Source organism: Corvus moneduloides, chromosome 13 (genome assembly GCF_009650955.1).
Source record: "Corvus moneduloides isolate bCorMon1 chromosome 13, bCorMon1.pri, whole genome shotgun sequence".
Lineage (NCBI taxonomy): Eukaryota > Metazoa > Chordata > Aves > Passeriformes > Corvidae > Corvus > Corvus moneduloides.
Window position 1 is genome coordinate 8,404,201 of NC_045488.1, and position 19,176 is coordinate 8,423,376.

Here is a 19,176-nt window from a genome sequence, read left to right on the forward strand (position 1 = left end):
AGTACTCTCAGGTCCTGCTGGTGATCTGATGCAGGGCAGTGAGCAGAGAGGAAGGTCCGCATCGCTGCAATCCATCAGCAGTCGTGGGTCAACACAGGGTTACTTGGATGAAGGAATCAGGGCTGGATCTGGATTTTGGCCCAATCCTCAGCATTGTCTTAGACATGGACCTCTTCCAAATTCCTTTGGGAAATCCCGCGTTCTTCGTCACTGTCCCTGTCTCTTGGGAAGCGGCCGGAGCACACACGGCCACCGTGCCTGGCCAGGAGAGGCAGGGCTGCCCAACACTGGGTACCCGCTGACCTCAGGAAAAATTAAGAGGCTTCAGCAAATGTACCCTGCAGGCAACTTTACCCTGGAAAAACATCACCCACATTGCTAGAGTTTAGGAAAACAAATTAGAGCTTTTAATATGCACTGGCCGCTTTTTTTTTTTTTCTTCCCCATCCCCACATCACCACCATCCCCCCCCCCCCAGCCCAGTAACATCCAGTTGCTTAATTCCATTTGAAATCACCCGGGTTAGGCACCTAAATAATCTTGTCCTTCATGCCTGTCAACATCTTGAGGCACCTAACCACCTTTAGAGATGTGGTGTGAAAGCTTGTGAACGATGCAATCGAGGAGGGAAACAAAAGACAAGTATCCCTATTTGCTGCCCAAGAATCCACAAAGAATGCTGCTTCAGCTCTGCTCTGATTTCTAATTAGATTATGAGTGATGTAGGACTCTGAAGCCAAGCTGGAGTTTGTGCTAGCACTTTGCATGTATGAATGACAAAGGGACACCACTTTCATATTGATTTAAGCAAGCCAGTGGAAGAATGTTTAAACATCAAGTGCTTGATGTACCAGTTTGCCAGAGCACCTGGAAATATCAAATTAATTCCAGGTGTTCTGCCATTAAGACAGGCTTGCTGCTTTTACAGCCACACATACAAAATGTGGCTCCCAGTTCCACAAATAAAAACAGAATGGTTTCTGCTCCTAATGCCTCGATAATTCCGACATGTTGCAAGTTCTGGAAAGAATTTTAATCTACATAGGTTTTTTTTAAATGGGGAGGGGAGCGAGGGGGGAGAGATTTTAAATATGCTGCATACAATTTGTGATGGTCATCTCTAAAATGCAGCTCCATTATCCTTTTCCATTTGGAATGAATGAGGCTAATTAATTTCAGGCCATACTTGATGAGGTCAGCACCATACGAAGGGTGCGTGCTAGACATTGCTAATCTCTTTCAGCTGAGAGTGATGAATTAAAGATGAAGCATTCCTTTGCAGGCCTAATTTAGAATGTATATCAAAAACCTACAGCAAATAATACTATACCCTACAACAAAGGAAAACTTGTTCTCTCAGGCTCCCATGTAGGGTTGATTTTAAAGGCATTTTCATTTCGCTTTGGAATTCCAGCTGTGGATGGGTGAAACAGTTCAGAAAATTCAAGCCTTCTCTCTTTCTATTGCTTTTATGGACAAAAGTAGGCAAGGGGAGGCCTAAGGGGAGAGAGAAACTGGTCCGCGTTTGATCCTGTATATCCTGTGATTCTGACTGTACGCTCGGCGTTTAGGAAACCAAGTACCTGTGACGTGACACCCCCCATGGCCCACACTCACATTTTACTGTTGGGGTTTTTTAGTCTGAGGGGAAAGCAGTCAAGGGTCCCCTTTGGTTCGGCATCATCCCATGAATGTTTTGTTGGATGTTGCAGGCAGGAAACAGGAGGGTCCATCAGTTCTGCTGGGTCACCCAACAAGGACAGGAGCTTCCAAGCCCTAACAGAGCTGTAATTCTCCCTAGGGATAAACACCTCCCTATGCAAAAAGGTCCCATCACATCTAGAAGTGCAGATAGCAAAACTGAATGGAATAAGTCACTGCAAAAGCAACCAGGTCTGGGAGCAGGACAAATTGCTACACAGCTCCCAGACTGGCTGGAGCTGAGGCTCAGCCAAGCTTTGCCACCTTTCCCTCAAGGCAAAGCCACCCACAAAGTCCATAGGGGTTTTCCTCAGGTGAGGGACTGCAGGATTTGGCCGTGTGGGCAGCAACAAGCTTAATTATCATTTTAGTAAAATAAGGACTTATGAAATCTTAACCCAGCCTCCGAAGGAGGCTGCAAACAATAGACGACCGTCTTCCCCACCACTTCACTGTTCAATACCTGGCAGTTTCTTGGAATTCTTGACAGGTTGCTGCAGCGAGTCGAAGTTCCCAACTGGTGGCCATAAGCGGCTGCCGTCTTTGTATCCCAGTAGTCCTCATTAGAACAAAGCTGCTTCGAATTAAATCCAATCTACATGCCGAATCAATCTTTCAACCCTTTGATTGCTTCTGAAAATATTTATACTTCTTAATAATGCACATTTTGTCCCAAAGCCTGTGATTAAACCCAGACAAGGTCCGGAGAAGCCTGAAGTATATGTGGAAGGGGTTATTTTGGACAGGAAAAGAAAGATAAAGACACAGGTTTTTCTTATTGTGAAACCATTAGAGTGTATAAATCTAGCAATTGCAGTTGTATAAGCATCAGAGTGGGGTTGTAATAAATACAGATTGGAATATTATAGTAACCAAATGGAGTTTATGGATTATGTTCACTAGTTCATGTTTCTCAGCTACTACAACCTAACTAGCATCATGCTGCACTCACCTCTGTTGATATTCCCTATTAATATTCTCTTTACGTGTTTGTGGGGAGAAAAAAGTTAGGATTCAACTGCTGCTCTGTGTAAAACAAATATGTTTAAAGAATCATGCCCTCCAAAGAAAAAAAATAAACACAGGGATGCTGTAAAGCGACTGTGTTCGAAGGGCACGGGCTGTGGCTGGCTGAAATCGGCTCCGTTCTGCTGAAAGTTGATAACTTCCATCTGAGTGGAATCTGGTCCTAATGCAGGGTATTTGCTGCGTGAAAATTAGGGTGTAAAAATGAAGAAAATAACTTCTGCTTTTTCTTATCCTGGTAAATTTTTAAGGTGGTAAATAATAAGCTTTGGCTGGAGATGAGAAACACACAAAGGCTTTGAAATTGTGCTATGTGGTAAACAACATATTATTCCCTTCTCAAAAAGCAGCATACATCACAGGTGTGATATGTAGAGATGAAGGGAAGGATACATTCCTTGGCTAAGAATTAACCCAGATAGGGCCAGATCCTCCAGAGTGGGAATCTGCCGTCGATTAAGAAGGTAGTGGTGGCTGGGGACGCAGATCAGATAAAGGCTCTGTACCTGTCTCCCTCCCTCAACACAAATGACTGCCCTTGTCTCTAATAAAAGGGAAAATTTCACTTTGGAAAACACACCGTGATAAATCTCCTTGGATAAAATATGCCATGCCCGGGTGAGAGGGAAAGAAATCCTAGAAACTAAAAGTATATAATGCTTATTTAATATCACTGTCATCAGCATCATCAGGGCAAATGCAGGTAATATTCTCAGGAGTAGGCTGGTAAATGCTTGTGGTAGTTTTACTTGTGACAGCTTCCCTTTTCATAAAGGAGAGAAAGAAATATTCTCAGTTAAAACATTATTCATTGACTCTTTCATCACATAGTTCATTATACTAAACTGTAATTTCCTAAATATGTTGGGGGGTGGTATTATTATTATACAAATATCCTGAGTCACGATGGCTATTTTGCATTAATGTATGATTTGGATGCTCAGTCTTTAAGGTAGAGGGGAGGGGGCGTTTATCACCACCATAAATAAGAGGAGAGCGGAGATTTAAAAAACCTCTCATAAATAAGGATGGATCCAAAATCTAATGACATGCATGAAAATCCATTTTGGATCAGGCCCCCAGCAGAACTCTGTATTATGTAACCAGCGTTCTCTGAGTATCTTCTATTGTTTGACAACCCTGATTTCACACTGAACTTGGAGCTCATTTCTGAACAGAAGCTTTCTGTATAGAAACTTTAAATCATATCCCTTTGTGAACACACACATACCATCGAGGATATTGTCTTATTAAAGAGTTTAAGCCTAAAGGTGTATGCCTATTTTTAAAAGAAATTTTCTGATTGTAGATAACTGCTCAATTTGATTTAGTGTCCAATGATAGTGATGGGGTTGATAACTGAGCATTCATCGGTAATTCATCTTGTGCTAGTAGAAATTTACAGCAAAGCAGTGCTTTCCCAACACTGACAAGTCCTATTAATCTTCTTCAGACACATTTCAATAGGTGTCTCCATCTGTGCCCAACATCTAAACACTCTGGCATCACTGGGGACTTGGAGACACCTTCATTTCAGGTTACACTAGTGAAAATGTGATACTAGATTGTACTCTATTTTTAACCTAATTCTCTCTTTTCATTCAATTAGCCTTTCTTGCCTGCATTTTTCTACTCATGTGTAACATCGTTTTCCCAGGAATAGCTTAAAAATGAGATTTAGTTACTTAAAGAGACAGAATCTGCCAGGCCAAGAGCAACCAAGAGCTTAGTACATAAAAGCAGAATAATAAAGCTCAGGGACACAGTGTGGAGACCGAATCGCCAATCACCAAACACGTCCTGAGCAGCATTCTCACGATATTCCCCTCCTGATGCACCTCTTGCAGGCACCATTGGGTTAGGACAGGTCTGAAACAAAATACCCCAAAACTGAAAACAATTGCAGGATGTTTGGGTGTTGAAATCCAAAACACCTCTGTTTGTTCGTGCTGTACAGGGATCCCGACCATCCATCCCCACTTCACTTTACACATACAACCAATGCATGAACAAACACAGAGCAGTCAAATTACAGCAATAACATTTATGGGTGGATTATGTTCCAACTTCCTCACTTATTATTAAAAGCGAGTAAATTGCGAAGCACATGGAAGAGGTAGGGTGCAAATGCAGGCGAATTTCCACTCTGAACCAAATGTTGTTTTTTCACTTTCAAAGCTGCGATGAGTTTGCGAGCAGACGCAGCACAGCTTTAAAGCTTACTCATTCAAAAATGTGTGTTTGGGTTCCTTTTTTTTTTTTCTCCCCTCCTTACTCCATTTACGTTTGCCTTTCAGAGAGGAGCAGATGCACACCATTTGGGTTTGGGTGGCTCCTACTTGCTCTGAACTTTCTTCTGAAAAGAGCAAACCGTGAGCCGTGCGTCTGCTCCACGCCTCAGAGGCAGTTTCAAACTTTGTTTCTGGCTTTATGAAGTTCTCTCATGAGTCGTATTATAGATCTAAATGACCTTATTGTAGGTGGCAAGTTTAAATGTGCCATATTAATAACTTGTTATCCAAGACAAATTAAGTCCTTATGTGTCAAAAGCACTCTGCTCTGGATTACCTACAAGACAAGTATTTATTGAATAAACGTTGGATCCAATTTCATTTTAATGTGACTGACTGTATGCTGCAGCCCCTCAGAATGAGATAAAAACACTCAAACCTACAACTGTGTTGCAACATTACACCTAACTTGTCTATTTCTATTATTGTCTTTTTAACATGGGATATCAAAACTGTTTGGGGGGTTTAAGGATTTATTATTATTATTGTTATTATTTTTTCTGAAGAGCAAGGAGAGAGATAGAAAAAAAGACTGGCATTCAGCCTAAAGAGAAATCATTGAAACAAATTAATCCTATGCCGTTTAAATTGACATGGTAATCCATCATCAGCAAAGGGAAACTCTGAAAGCAATCTAGAATCTGCAGTGTTCTTTCACTGGCCCTCAGGCATAAAGACAGATAGTAAAAGAGGAAGGGGGGAAAAATCATAAAAGTTAGCAGCACCTTAGCATAGGGAAGGGCTAGAGAGAGCAGCTTTCACTTTTTCCTGCTTTCAAGCACCCAGCTCAGAAAGCAGCGCTGATTAACCTTCAGTCACTGCCTGCTAACGTTTACTTGTGTGTCAGATCATCTTCAGCTGCTGGGATAGGAGTAATTTCAAATAGTGCAGAGCCCCTGTCCTATATAAACTCCACCATTGAAAACTCTGCCAAACATCAACTTGGGCATTTCTGCTTACAGAGGACCTTTTATTAGCCTAAACCTGATCATTCCAAATGGACAATAAATTCTATCTGCACAGCCCTGGAGAAAAGAGCTGTACTATCCTTGGGAGTTTAATAGCCAGGATTTTCCTAGAGCTAGCATGAAAAAAACTGGGGGGGCTTATTTGGATTTGGACTCAGGGTATTTTTTTTGTCTATCCCCTGCTTTCTCAGTGGGGCTATCCACCATAGTGTATGTTTCCCAAGAGATTTTTCAAGCTAGTTTTAAATATCTAAAGTGATGAGACTTTGTGCACCTTTAAAATTTTATTAGACTTATGGTCAGAAGGAAACATAAACCTCTTGGGCCTTGAAAGCCCATTGCAATACAGCCATTATCCCTATAATGTCAACAGAGTTACAAAATTCTCTAGAAATAAACCTTTTAAGAGCAGCTTTCCCTGCTCCATGTTTTCTCTTAAGGTCAGTGGTGCATCACTTTTCTGGAAAACGTTTCCCCTCCCTGGCCAGGTTTAGCAATGTGAAATAGAATGTATATTACTAAATGAATAGGTTTAATTTTAGACACTGAAAAAATAAATAGAAGAAGAGAGCCAGGGCAGGAATAATACCTTTCAGTTAGAAACAGACATAGTAGAAAGAAAAAGTCAGAACTTTAGTGCCAGGGGCAAAGGGGTGAAAGGCTGGCTAATATGAACCATATCCAACATCTGCCCTATTTTAATTTAGCAGGGATAAAGTTTCTTCTTTTTTATTATTAAGAAAACTTTATGTGGCAGAGAAACCCATGAGCTATGCTATCAAAACTGTTTTATTGTCACATCGAAACTTAGAACTATTAAGAATTGGCAGGGCAAAGAGATAAAAACTCCCCTTCTCTCTCCTTTTATACTCTGTGACAGGCCTGGGCTCGGGTCCTGCTGACTGGGATGTCCTTTTCATGTCTTTATGAAGTACTGCACTTGGGGCTGTAATATAAAGGGGAGGTTAATTGTTCAGGATGGGTCCAAATGATTGATTCTCCAGGTTAAAAATAAAAACCCTAAAAAATCTGAATATTTAAAACAAAAGCCTGAAGCGGCGGTCGCCCTCAGAGGTGAGCCATGGCGGTGGTGCCCAACAAGTGTAAAGAAGGGCTGGACTGGAGACCTGTATGAGAAACAGCCCAAATTGCCAGGCTGGAACATGATCTCATTCCATCTAAAAGTTTTCCACCTCGATAGTGCAAATTCCACTATAAAATAACAAAGTATACTAAACCGCATGCGAGTAGCTGTAGGAGTAAGAGAGCAAATTGGTTTTTGACAAAAGAGGGATGAATACCTTCGGATATAAAGTTAAAATTTGATTGAAAGCATAACATTCCTCTAAGCATCAATATGCTTAAGATCCAAAATATGGTTATTTTATTACCAGTTAATACCTAGATCAAAGCAAAACACTGTAGCTGGAAGGGACATTCTCTCTGGAAATAAAGTTCCATGTAATTATTTCCTATTAAAAACTAAAACTGGTCTTAGATTCAAAAATTTGGGCTTCCTTACATGTGATATAATGCAAGCTTGTCAAAAGAGAGCAGATGTACCATTTTTCACTGTTTTCTGGTATCTCTTTGCTTTAAAGTTTTCGGTTCAGCTTTAACCCTTTGAATGTGAAAGATTCTCATCCACTTCACCTCGATCAGACCAGGGGGACTGCTTTGGATTATATTGACTCATCTCTCATGATAAGAAATTAGGATTTGATATAAGCGAATATCATTTTAAATAAAGTCTGCAAATGTGAGGAGGTGAAATCTAAAGAAAATGATATGGCGATGGGTAGGCAGCTGAAAGTTAAACATTAAATTGTAAACAAGGGTTTTACTCTTGGGCAAAACAGCTCATCTTAATTCAATTCGAGACATGGAGTTTAAAATATGCACTCAAAATACTTCCAAGAAAGCTGCAACCTTTCAGAAGGGAGAGATAAGAATGGATTTTAATTATGAGGTTATAAATATGCGATAGATTTAATTTTTTTTACCAACTCCTAATGTGCTACGTAACATTGTTCAGATGCAGTTATACATTTATCTGCCTGTCTCTATTCCTGTCCAGGGTTTTGCTTTTATTTTATTCTTTCTCTTTTTTTTCTTCCTGATAGCCCTATCTCTATTTATGGCATCGCTGAGGCAGGCCCTGGGAAAAAAAAAGAATCTATCCTTCTGTATTTATAAACCACCGCAGAATAAATAGGGAATGGCTCCTTTTTACAGCTGAAGGGCTGGTATTATAAGTAGCAATATGAAATATTTAGACACATTATTTCAAGCTTCCCGGCTGCTTCTGATTCTGCTAATTATTTTTGATCTGTCATTCAGAAATAAAAAAATAAATAAATAAAACTTTAAAGAGTTCATTAGGACTGCGGAAAGGAAGAAGAGTCAGATATAAGGCAGCAATTATAATTTGATTTTAACACGTTTTTTTCATTTTTTGCTGACTCCTCAGCTGCATTGTTTAGTAGAAGGGTGACTACAATATACTTCTACATTAAAGCCTGTTAAATAGGCAAGAAGCTGAGACATTCAGCTGGGATATTGTTTGCTAGCTCAATTAGTATCCCAAGAATTTGAAAGTACAATAAATGTATCTGAAGATCATATCTAAACATACTTACCAAAAAGTACCCACCTCTCTCAGCAGTTCACATATTTCTGCCTTCTAACTGGGAGGGGGAAAAAAAAGGCAGTTCGATGTGTAGGTTAAGATTGGCGTGTGGCAAGGTTTGTGTGAGATACAAAGAAATCTGTATTTCACTCAACAATTTCATTGCTTAAACATATAGTTTAGAAGCATCTTTTCCTTAAACATGTGGTTCAATAACATTTTCTTCAAAGGAACAATTCAATGTGTTAAAAGATTTAAGAACAAAGAATGTGCTGCAAAATGCAAATTCCCCCAGTGTTATACTGTGTATGCAATTATGTATGTAGGCAGATAGATATAATTTGAGAGTTATTAACTTTCAACATCAATGATGTACCCTGAATCAATACAATGTAACTACCTATTAAAATATAAACCAGGTGTGTTCCCAGGCAAATACAGTCTGAGAAGCTTTTCTAGGTATTTTTTTTTTCTTTAAAGATTACAGCTCTACTGTGGACAAGAAGCTCAAGAGATTGGTGCTGGTCCTAAAGATGGAGATTGCTTTGCTTTTTGCTGATGGCTCTAGAATGTTTCATTTCCTCCACGTTTGGGGGAAAAAAAATTAGAAATAATAAACAGTAATGAAATGGTGTAAAAGGGAGGAATTGCCTCACAAACATCCGTACATTTATGCACCTCCGGATGCATGGTAGAGAAAAGTTCCCTATTTCCATATTTCCTTTGGTTGAAGGGAGGGAATGAAGGGAGCAGAAAACATTTTAAGCTTTGCCCTCCCGTCGGATCGACCCCTCTTGCAAATCCCTTTCTCCTGGCCGCCCTCCCTCGCTCCCCCGAGCACACAGCCCGGCGCAGTTAACCTTGGAGCGGCGCCGGGGAGGGAAGGGTTAATGAAACCCAGCTCTTTACGACCTCCAGGGTCAGACTCTTCCTATCTGCAATCTAAGGAATTAGGTAAGGAGGTTATAAGATTATAGTGAAAGGAGTTATAGGCCCTCGTAGCCTCACACCTGAACATATTGGGCTAATCCACTGGGATTCTTAAAAATCGCTTCAGCTATGGAAAACTGTTAATTAGGCTGAGTCTGTCCCGAGGTTTCCTGTTGCATTAGTGATCCAGCCGAGCTGCCTGCACTCCACAGGCTCACATGAAATGCTCTTAATATGCCTATACTTTTTGTCCCCTCTCCACGACTGAAATCAGCATCAGCCCCTGATTTCGGGATAAAAAAAAGGCAAAGCTAGGGGAACATTCAGCCCGAGAAATGAACAAAAGTCAACCCCCTCCGGTCCCCGAGCCCTGGGTGCCCGGCAGGCTATTTGCAGCTGTTTCTAACTTCAGTGTTTGTTTACAGTAGCAAAATTAGCACTTGGAGGAGAAGTGAAAAGCTGTTTTCACATCAGTTTTACTCCTCGATTCCTAGCTTGAGATGCCTTTCCTCCCTCTCAGCAAACAGCATCATTTAAAGTGCAGTTCAAACTTTCTCTCGCTCATTTGACTTAGTTCTCTGCAGTCGCATCCTATTTTCTGCTAAAGAAAAATACGCGGAGAGAAGGTAGCATGTGAACACGGGCCAAACATCACGGATTCGAGGCAAAATAATAATAATAATAATCCCGAGCATCCCTACAGAACGTATTTTAACGTATCTTGGCAGAGTCCTGCCCTACTCCCAGCTTTCTGCCCTTTGGCACTCAGATATTTGCTTGTCTCCAGCAAAGTTTTCTTTAATCCGCCGAGACACCCCAGGGCTGTACCTGAACCACGGCTACATTGCTCCCTACGACCGATAAAATCCTGCAGCAGCAACTCCCCAACTTCAGTACTTAAAGCAAGGACTGATTTTAGCCACTTTTTTTCATTTGCAGAAATGCTGATATTTTTTTTCTTCTTTTTTTTTAATTTTTTTTATGCCACTTGTGGTCACCCTCGAATGGCAGTAATCTGTAGATTACATATTACGAGCCTTGTCATTAGGTGGATAAAATGAGGTGGTTAAACGCTAAAATCCATTTTACTCACCACATTTGCTTGTGGGGAGGGAGGGGGGCGGGAAGGAGAGGGTAAGACAAACTTGTAGGAGAAGGATTTAAACCCCTCGGATGGGAGCTGGATGTGCCCTCGCTTCTGCTGTTAGAGCCCTCTCTGCCTGGTGGGTACAAGGGCTGGGGACCCCTCAACTTCACCTCCAAGGCAGGCGCCCGATTACTCCAGCCCTCTCCCTCGCTCGTGAGCCTTTTGTCCCCATTTTCGTGGTATCTCAGCTTTGCTCCACAGAGTCGACTTTTCTCTGCCTCTTCCTAGATTTGCTCTGTAGCATTTCTAGGCTCCTACTCTCCAGCTCTCCCCCCGCTTGCCTCTTTCATGTGTGTCCCTGATCCCTCTCCAGCTGATGTGATTCTTTAGAAATGTGGGTCTTATCCCGTCCCTACCTTTGCCGGCTCTGATTAGATATTATTTTTTCATTGGCTCTGCTACAATGGGTTCCTCCCTTTAATCTCTCGGTATATTTTCCCCCTCCCGCTATAACCAAATCCATGAAATTCACAGCCTCTCTCTTTGACACGACTGGTTCGTCTAATCACTCCATATCGATTTCCCTAACTCTTTTCATCCAGCTGAAGACACATCTTAAAACACTCCAAGCCAGAGTGTGCTCTTTGCTTTATACACACTAATAAAATGATTTACCCTTCTCTCTCTGCTCTCCTCACAGGAGAAAATCGTTCAAGTCGCGGCTATTTGTGTGTGATCAGTAAATATTTAGTGTGGCGACATCCTCAGCTCCTCTCCTGATCAATACGCAACCCAACAGGAGGTGGACTATTGTCCGGGTAGTGACTTGCTGAGACCTCCTTTAGATGAATTCTTTGCCCCTCATACTGTCTGTTATGATTTATCCTCGAAGGTGACCAATAAAGAAAAATTGAGTCTTTAAAAACGTCTGTTTCTAACCTGTTTACCGTGCCATTAAAGCACCTAAGCAAGGAATGGCTTACTCCTCCCCGTCTCCCATATCCCTGGGATGGGCTGACACATGCAGAGCGCTGCTGGAAAATGGGTACCAAAGCGGGCAGCCCCCGCACCGCTGCTCTGCATCCCTGAACCCCTCGATTCCCTCTTCCCCGACCCCTCCAGAAAAACCCCGTCCGCTCTCTGCGGTGCAGTGTCACGGCAAAAGGGCGAATCCCCAGTCGCACCCTGCAGCATCTTCGGGCACAGGGCTCGCTCCCACAGCTCAGCCTCAGCGGGTGGAAACGATGTGCCCAGGGATGGAGGGTGCCCCAGCAACTTCCAGCCCACCTCCCTCCTCCTCCTCGCATCCCGCGGCTCTGCCTGCCCCAGGACCAGGCTGAGGCAGGGCTGTGGCTTCAGAGGTTTTTTGTTTGTTTGTCTGGGTTTTTGTTTGGGGTGTTTTTTTTGAACGACATGGAAAATCTGCAGTGAAGAAAAAAAAAAAAGTAATAATAATGGAAATGGAGAAGAGCTTAAAGACCGTTTCCTGTGGTTAACCATAACGAGAGCTTTCCCAGAGTGATAAAATGGGCAGAAAGAGAAGTTCGCGTGTGTATGTGTATGCTTTATCCTGATCTGCTATTTCACTCCTGGGAAAGCCAGTGCCTCCCCTTGTAATTACCCCAGGAGTGTGCTGTGCCCGGTGAGATGTCAGAGCCAGCAGTGCCTGGTGTGTGGGTGCCGGTCTGGCGCAGGCTGGGTGCCTCCGCACAATGGCTTCACAGTTCTATCTGCATCGTCTGTTTGTGCTCACTCGCATCGTGTCCTGCAGCCCACAGAGGTGCCCAGATATTTACTTTATTCCCGTGCGTGTGCGTTTGCACCTCAGCTCTAGGTCGAAGGCGTTTATCTCTGCAAATGGACATTGCCTGCACAGGCGCTGCATAAATCCAGGGCTGTGTATTACAGATGTGCGACTGTTATTCAAATGTAAAACCAGCTACATCCACCTGTTAACTTTGTTTAGAAACCACTTTCACTAATGGCTTTTCGCTAACTTATTCAGCCCGTTACTCGAGTATAGGAGGCAATGGTGGGGAAAAATCCATATGAAACCCTGCTCACAGCCTCTCTGCGAGAGGACACTTTCCACACCTTGCCTAGACAGGGCTCCTATAGAGCGCTTATCTCTCGAATATATCTTTATACTAATGCATACTTAATTGGTCTGTCTTGACTGTCCATATAAAACAATTTAATTAGGGTTCTTTCTGCTTTGGAAAGAAAGAAAAAAAAAATCTGCCCAGCATTTATTGTATTTAGCACCAATACAGGCAGAAAATGTTGCACAAGTTTTTGGTTGAAAGAGCACCTATGTGTCCATTGAAGGGCGTTGATCCGAAAAGACAGAGAGGACAAGTAAAATCGATTTGAAGCAACCCTCTCTGTCCCTTTCACACCATTCAGACACTCCATTCCTTCTAAGACAAAGACCCAGCGCCTTGGGAATGCTGGCAAGGGGGGGGAAAAAAGGAGGAAAAAAAAAAAAAGAGAGAAAAAAAAAAGGAAAAAAGCTTCAATCCCCCCAAGCAAAAGAGAGAGCTCTGAAATTCCTTCATATTGCTGTTATTTACCCCCGAAGATATGTTCAACTTCAGGATTTTCTTCAATTCGGCGTCTAACACTGCTGCTGCGAGGAATGTCCCTGGAAGGGGAGGAGGTAATTATGGCTATTAGTGCTGCGAGCCCAGTCGCAACCTTGGTCACTCGCAGGCTTTTAGGGTTAAAATAGCCCTCACCTCTGACCCCTGCGGAGCAAAGTTGTAGCTATTGCCACAAGTTGGGCCAAAGTTTTCAAATCCAGGGCTGGGCAACACCGGAGGGGGCAAACTTCTCCCTGGAATTATTTTTGGTTGGGATTTAAATCATCTTTAGTCTATTTAATTGCCTTTCCCTCCTCCTTTGGCCAAACAATCCCTTTCGGAGAGGTGGGGGGGATTTCAAAATGCCCTGCTCTCACTACCTTTCCCACTGCTCTTTCCATTTAGGTTTAATTTGGCAGATTGTTTTCAAGCATGAAAATGGTTATCATCAAACTGAATTACTGGGTCAGCCTTTCATCCAGAGAGCTCAAGGATAAAAGGGGGGCTGGGTGGGTCGGGGAGAGGACTCCCACCTTTAGGCTTTCCCCACCACCACCCATTCAGCTTTACAAAAAAAAAAAAAAAAGGAGCATTTGGAAAAATGAAGAAAGGATGAAAAGCTTGGATTTGTCTCCTTTGCTTTCTGCACACCTTCATGATCCTCCTCTGCAAGGGGTGATTTTGGAAGGGGGGGCGGGGGGGTGCTCAAATAGAGGAGGGGAGGGAGCCCACAGATGCAAGTACCCCTCTGGCAATAATAAAAATTCATTCAAGTGGGCTATGTCTCCATCTTCCATGTACTGATTAGACTTAACAAGAGTGGAAAGTTGTGTAGACCATATTTATGGTATTAACAAGCAGTTAAAAGATTTATCCTTCTTCTGATCAATATTGTTCGTGCTCGGTCCTTCCCCCCCACCCCCCGGGCCCTCCCCGAAGGCTGCAATGACAATCGCCTTCATACTTTTTCATCACCGATCGAGGTGGCAAAACCCTTTTGTAATTTTCATTAGCCCAGTAAACATGCAATTAACATGCAGCACTGTGGTTAACTTAATTCCTGTTTTAAGGCAAGGACAAGCAAGAAATGGAAGAGCGTTTGTTCCATTTGTCAAGTATGACACACTCCCTACCCTAACAGTTTCTTAAAATAAAAGCTCGGCTCCCCACCACCACGACCACCACCCCTCTTTCCAGAAACCCCCCACACTGATACACACACACACACAAAAAGGACCAGGAATCCATTAGTTGGAGAGTATTCTCCTGCCAAAGGCGGTATAATGTATTCCAAATTTTCCCAAGCCCTCACTGTACCGGGGTCCCGTTCCCCCCACTCCCCCCCTCCCATCCCGGGGAAGGGGGCTGACTCGCTGATATTTCTCGTGGGTGAAAGATTCAGCCTCTTCCTAACCGTATTTTTTTTTTTTTTAATAAAATAAAACTAAACGTGCTTCCCATGTCTAAAAGTTGCCATGTTTGTGAAGGGGGTGGGGAAAAATGTCTCCAAGGGTTTCAATTAGCAACAAATGATTATTGCAACGGATTTTTGGTAATGAAAAAATGTGGAGTACCTCTTTCGAGCTGGGATCTCAGGGGCAGTGAGAGAGAGAGAGAGGGGGAGAGGGAGAGAAGGAGAGAGAGAGAAAGAGATTGCTGATTAGCTCGGATTCTTTCCCAACTTGCTTTAGCGTGTGCTTGCGTTCCCTGCCGACCCTACACAGGACACTATATATTTTTTCCCCTTCGGTGCATGTGTTGATAGTTCAGCCTGTAGTTGTTTGCGGTTGGCTTTTTTTTTCCCTTTTCGGCTTTTTTTTTTTTTCCTGCTGGGGAGGGGGGAGGTGGGAAAGGGAGGGAGGGGGGGCTGAAATCCGTCGCATCCATCCTACCCCCACAGTCATTAACTTAGGAGATTTCCCTCTCTTATTTTTTTTTTTCTCCCCAGTTGGAAGGGTGGGTTGTGAATATTTTTCCCCTTTTTTTTTTTTTTTTTTTTTTTTTTTTTGAAAGTCTCGCCTTTCCAGCTCCAAACAAGGTGTAGCGAGACGCTCTTCCTTCTAAGGAATGAAATGAGACAAGGATCACTCAAAGACATCTCCTACCTTGGGCTTGGGGATTTTTTCTTAAAGGCAAGGCGCACATTCCTAAGCAGCTGTGTACAAAGCCCCCCCGAAATCTTGTCTGTGTAAAGTTAGAGTGTGTTCAGGGTGTTTTTTTTTTTTTCCTCTCTCTCCCAAGGCTGATCGCTAATAATACATCGAAAGCACTTCCCTTTAGGTTGTGGGAAATCTATTCCCTTCACCTTGCTTCCTTTTTTTCCCCCCCGAAGGCTGTAACTTTACTTTTTTTTTCTCTCTCTCTCTTTTTTTTTTTTTTTTTTAATCAGTTTGCACAATCGCTTAGATAAACACCAAGAAGGAGACTTCTCTTTAATTACCCAACGCACATCTTTCTGGGGGGCAAACAGCGGTCTGAATTTTTTTTTTTTATTTGTTTGTTTCACCTGCCAAACTAAAGGAGAGGTAGAAAAAGGAAGATGCAAGCGATTTGGGACCTTGAACAAGGCAAATATGGTTTTGGTATGTTTACTTATAGTTTTTTTTCTTCTTCTTTGACACTTTTTTCGGGCAATGTGTTGTGATTCTTGTGTTTCTCTTTTAAGGAAAACAAAAAATCCAAAAAAGCAAATGTTAGCTAACGTGCGTCTTAAACGATCGTTTCTAAGGTTACGTGGGTTGCTCTAAGGAGGGGAAGAGGGGAGGGGGGCAGACCCAAGTATGTGTAATTGCAGCACCATCAGTTAGCACGTCCTTTAGCTAAATAAAGCAAAGCAGCAAACAAACAAACAAGCGAACAAACCCAACGACCGGACCCGGCTTCCAGGTCCGAGGCAAAGCGCTTCCAAGTCATTTCCCCAGGAGCAGCGCCCGGGCGCTGCCGCCCCTGCCCGGCGCCGGGGCTGCTCGGGGGGAGCGCGGACCGACCTGCTCCGGAGGGTGGGAGGGCAGGACGAGGCTCTTAACTTAAGTGATAGGTATTAAACTGCCCGGGATCGTGTCGCCGTGTGCAGCTGGCAGCGTTTATTTGGGGGGAAGGAAAAAAAAAGGTCGGTGGGGAAGGTAGAGCGCCGAGATCCCCTCTCCCCCTCCGGTCCCTTCCCTGGCTAAGCAAGTACAATGGAAAGAAGCTGGAATATACTCACCATCCGAAGGTGTGGTTGGCAGTTCGGCTGAGGCTTTAAGGCAATTATTTATCCTTTTTTTTTTTTAAGTGTTATTGCAAAAGACGTAGATCTGACTTTAAGCAGCAGAAGTGTTTTGCTCTGACAACAGCAAGCGAGGCACGGATCCTCGTTAAAAAAAAAAAAAAATCACAAAACAGGATCTCCCCCCCCCAATCCCTTACCACTATCCTTTAAAAATACCTATTCGGCACAGCTCTCGCAGAAACCCTGATGCAGAAATCTTATAGTCCGGTCTAGGAGTGCCCAAGCCAATTAATTTTAAATCCTCAGGAATTAATCAGATTAAAATGTACAGAAGTTTCATTCTCGTATGCATACGTGAGCCAAAAGTCGTTTCCCTTTAAGAGATCCTTTTCTTTTAAAGTTGAATTTTAGGCAGATAAGAGACTTACACTAGGGGGCAGCCAGATACTGTACTTGCTCCAATCTTAAGCAATTTTTTTTCCTCTCTCACAGCATATGCTCTGATTTAGCACTGTAAATTTTTCAGAGGACCCAACTCTGACAGCCCCTGGTGATTTTCAAAGTACCACAAGCCAGTGGTTAAAAATTGCATTGACTTGGAAGTTCAGAGGCACACAATAGGAGCCACTTTCCCTATTCATGGAACTTCAGTGTGGTGGAAGAGAAAAACACACACATACTACATTGAGGGAGAAGAGGAATTCATTGAATTCTGTCAGACGTAACTGCTTTCCACTGAGTTCAGAGCGAAACTCGGTATTTGTTCGATGCTGTATTCATATTGCGATTTAATCTAGAAAGAATTAGAGGACTGTTAGGCAGCTTTCTGCCAGGAAAGCAGCTTCCCCCTCCTTCCTCCTCTCTTTTTGAAACCTAAAGATTTACACCGGCTCTATCCCCAACTCTATTTTAGCAAAATAAATCCTTCCACTCCCTCTCATTAAAATAAATTTACATCTGCAGTAAAATGGCAGGAGGGATGCATTTGTTTATTTGGAAAACCAACACGGTCTCACTTTTAAACCAGAGCATTTCTATTGTCATTTGCCTCGGAGAAGGACAGTGGAGAATCTCCCCCTTCCTTGCGAGGCGCTCAGGTTTCGAGGATTATATAGCGAAATTAGCTGCAGTTCATTTTTACATTCATCTGTTCTCTCAACCCACTCGCAGGGGTGTTTTCAAATAAATAGCAAAGCATCTAATGGTGCTAATAGATAGTTATATCGCTGCATCCCTCGAAGAGCAAATAGTTAATCTGGGGCATTCTTCATTAATGCTTGAGCAATCAGCGTATACGGCAGCTTTTAAGCGTATATCAATGGCTTTTCACTTTTACGATCATACGTTCAAACTATTAATATTGTGCGTCCTGTTAAAACCGCTCTCTCTTCTGATTTCTGCATTTGTTAGGATGGCGTTTATGTTTTTTCATATGGTGAATTAATCCTGTTTACTTTGTCAGATTCGAGAAAGGAAAGGTTGGTGTTGGGTTGTGGTTTGGGTTTTGGCTTTTTTTTTTCCCTCAGGAAATTCAACATCAGCAACAATGTGCGACTATTCTGCATTTGAACCCTCCACCTTCTCCTACCCTCCCCGAAAGGTGACCTCCTCAGCTCTGGGTTGTTTGGAAATCATAAGGCAGTTCCCCACATTTTAACTAGGAAAGATTGCTTTCCCCCTTTCTGGCTTCCCAGTCCCTCCTGGTCCCTGTTTCTGGTAAAGGTTATTTTTTGCTCCGTGAGGATCAGTGGGAACGGTGCAGCCTTGTCTTTGAAACTGAGCTGCAAAAACATCTTCGCCCGTGGGGTCTGAACACACCAGGTTTCCAGGCAGGACACCCTCAGGTCGAGGTGCTTTTTACAACTTTCCAATCATCTCCGCACCTGCGGCTTTAGTATTATTTCTGCGGCAGGAGTAGGTGGGCATGTGGCAACATGAAAAAGTGTGTGTGAGGAGGTAAGGGGCAATTAATCCCTTACAGAGTTGTGCCCAGGTCTGTGTCCTCGCGGCCGTGCTTGGTGACCGGCTCAGATGTAAGCGCTCATACACGCGTGTGTTCGCAGAGGAGGAATGGTCCGGCCGTGCATTTATCTGTCTGTGTTAACCTGTTTTCTATTTTATCTCTCCGTCCCTTCGCTTGTTCGAGTGTCTTTTGGCCATTTTCACCGGGAGACGGACTCGAGTCCCCGCTCCGCTGGCCGGTAGCTCCATTCAGCGGGAAATAAACACGTCCCCGTGCTTAGCTCTGCTACCTGCTCATGGTACGGCACGGAGGTCGTGTTACAGTGTCAGGGTACGTGTGGTCATGAAACCCCCGAAGCCGCAAAATCCCGAAATAAAGTTAAAGGGGTTGAGACGAGCTACGCCGTAGCGATGCCGTGCAAAAGGCACGGGTGTCACGCTCTGCAGAGCGGCGTGCCGAGCTTCGGTGGTGTCTGGAGCGGAGCCGCGGTTCCCTCGCTTCGGGGCGAGCGGGGACGAGGAGCGGTCGGGCGGAGCGGCGGAGCCCCCCCCGTCCCGCCGGAATGTGCGAGCAGCCGGTCCCGGAGCGCCGGGCGCGGACACGCTCGGCTCGGCGCGGCTCAGCTCAGCCCGGCTGGGCTCGGCGCGGCTCCGCGGGCGGCCGGGGCACGACTCCGGCGGGCGGCGGGACACGGGGCGGCCACGGCGAGCGCAGGTGCCCAGAGCGGGGCTGGGGGGCTCCGCTGTGAGATCCCCGGCGGGCGCCAGCCCGCATTGTGCGCCCCGACC

General features: G+C 43.8%; 1 protein-coding gene and 1 long non-coding RNA gene across 24 annotated transcripts in view; one reads left to right on the top strand and one right to left on the bottom strand.

The window, feature by feature from the left end:
• The window catches only part of LOC116450656, a 66,453-nt gene extending 47,466 nt beyond the window's left edge, over positions 1 to 18,987 (bottom strand). For 14 of the 23 annotated variants that reach the window (XR_004242899.1, XR_004242895.1, XR_004242897.1 and 11 more), the window contains exon 1: positions 1 to 15,194. This is a non-coding gene — a long non-coding RNA (uncharacterized LOC116450656). The other 9 variants (XR_004242883.1, XR_004242891.1, XR_004242906.1 and 6 more) reach the window with 9 other exon arrangements.
• The window catches only part of NR2F2 (nuclear receptor subfamily 2 group F member 2), a 13,210-nt gene continuing 9,618 nt past the window's right edge, over positions 15,585 to 19,176 (top strand). Inside the window, exon 1 of the mRNA XM_032123345.1 lies at positions 15,585 to 15,796. Within this exon, the coding sequence (XP_031979236.1) occupies positions 15,754 to 15,796 (43 nt within the window). The 5' untranslated portion in view covers positions 15,585 to 15,753. The remainder of the gene's footprint in view (positions 15,797 to 19,176) is intronic.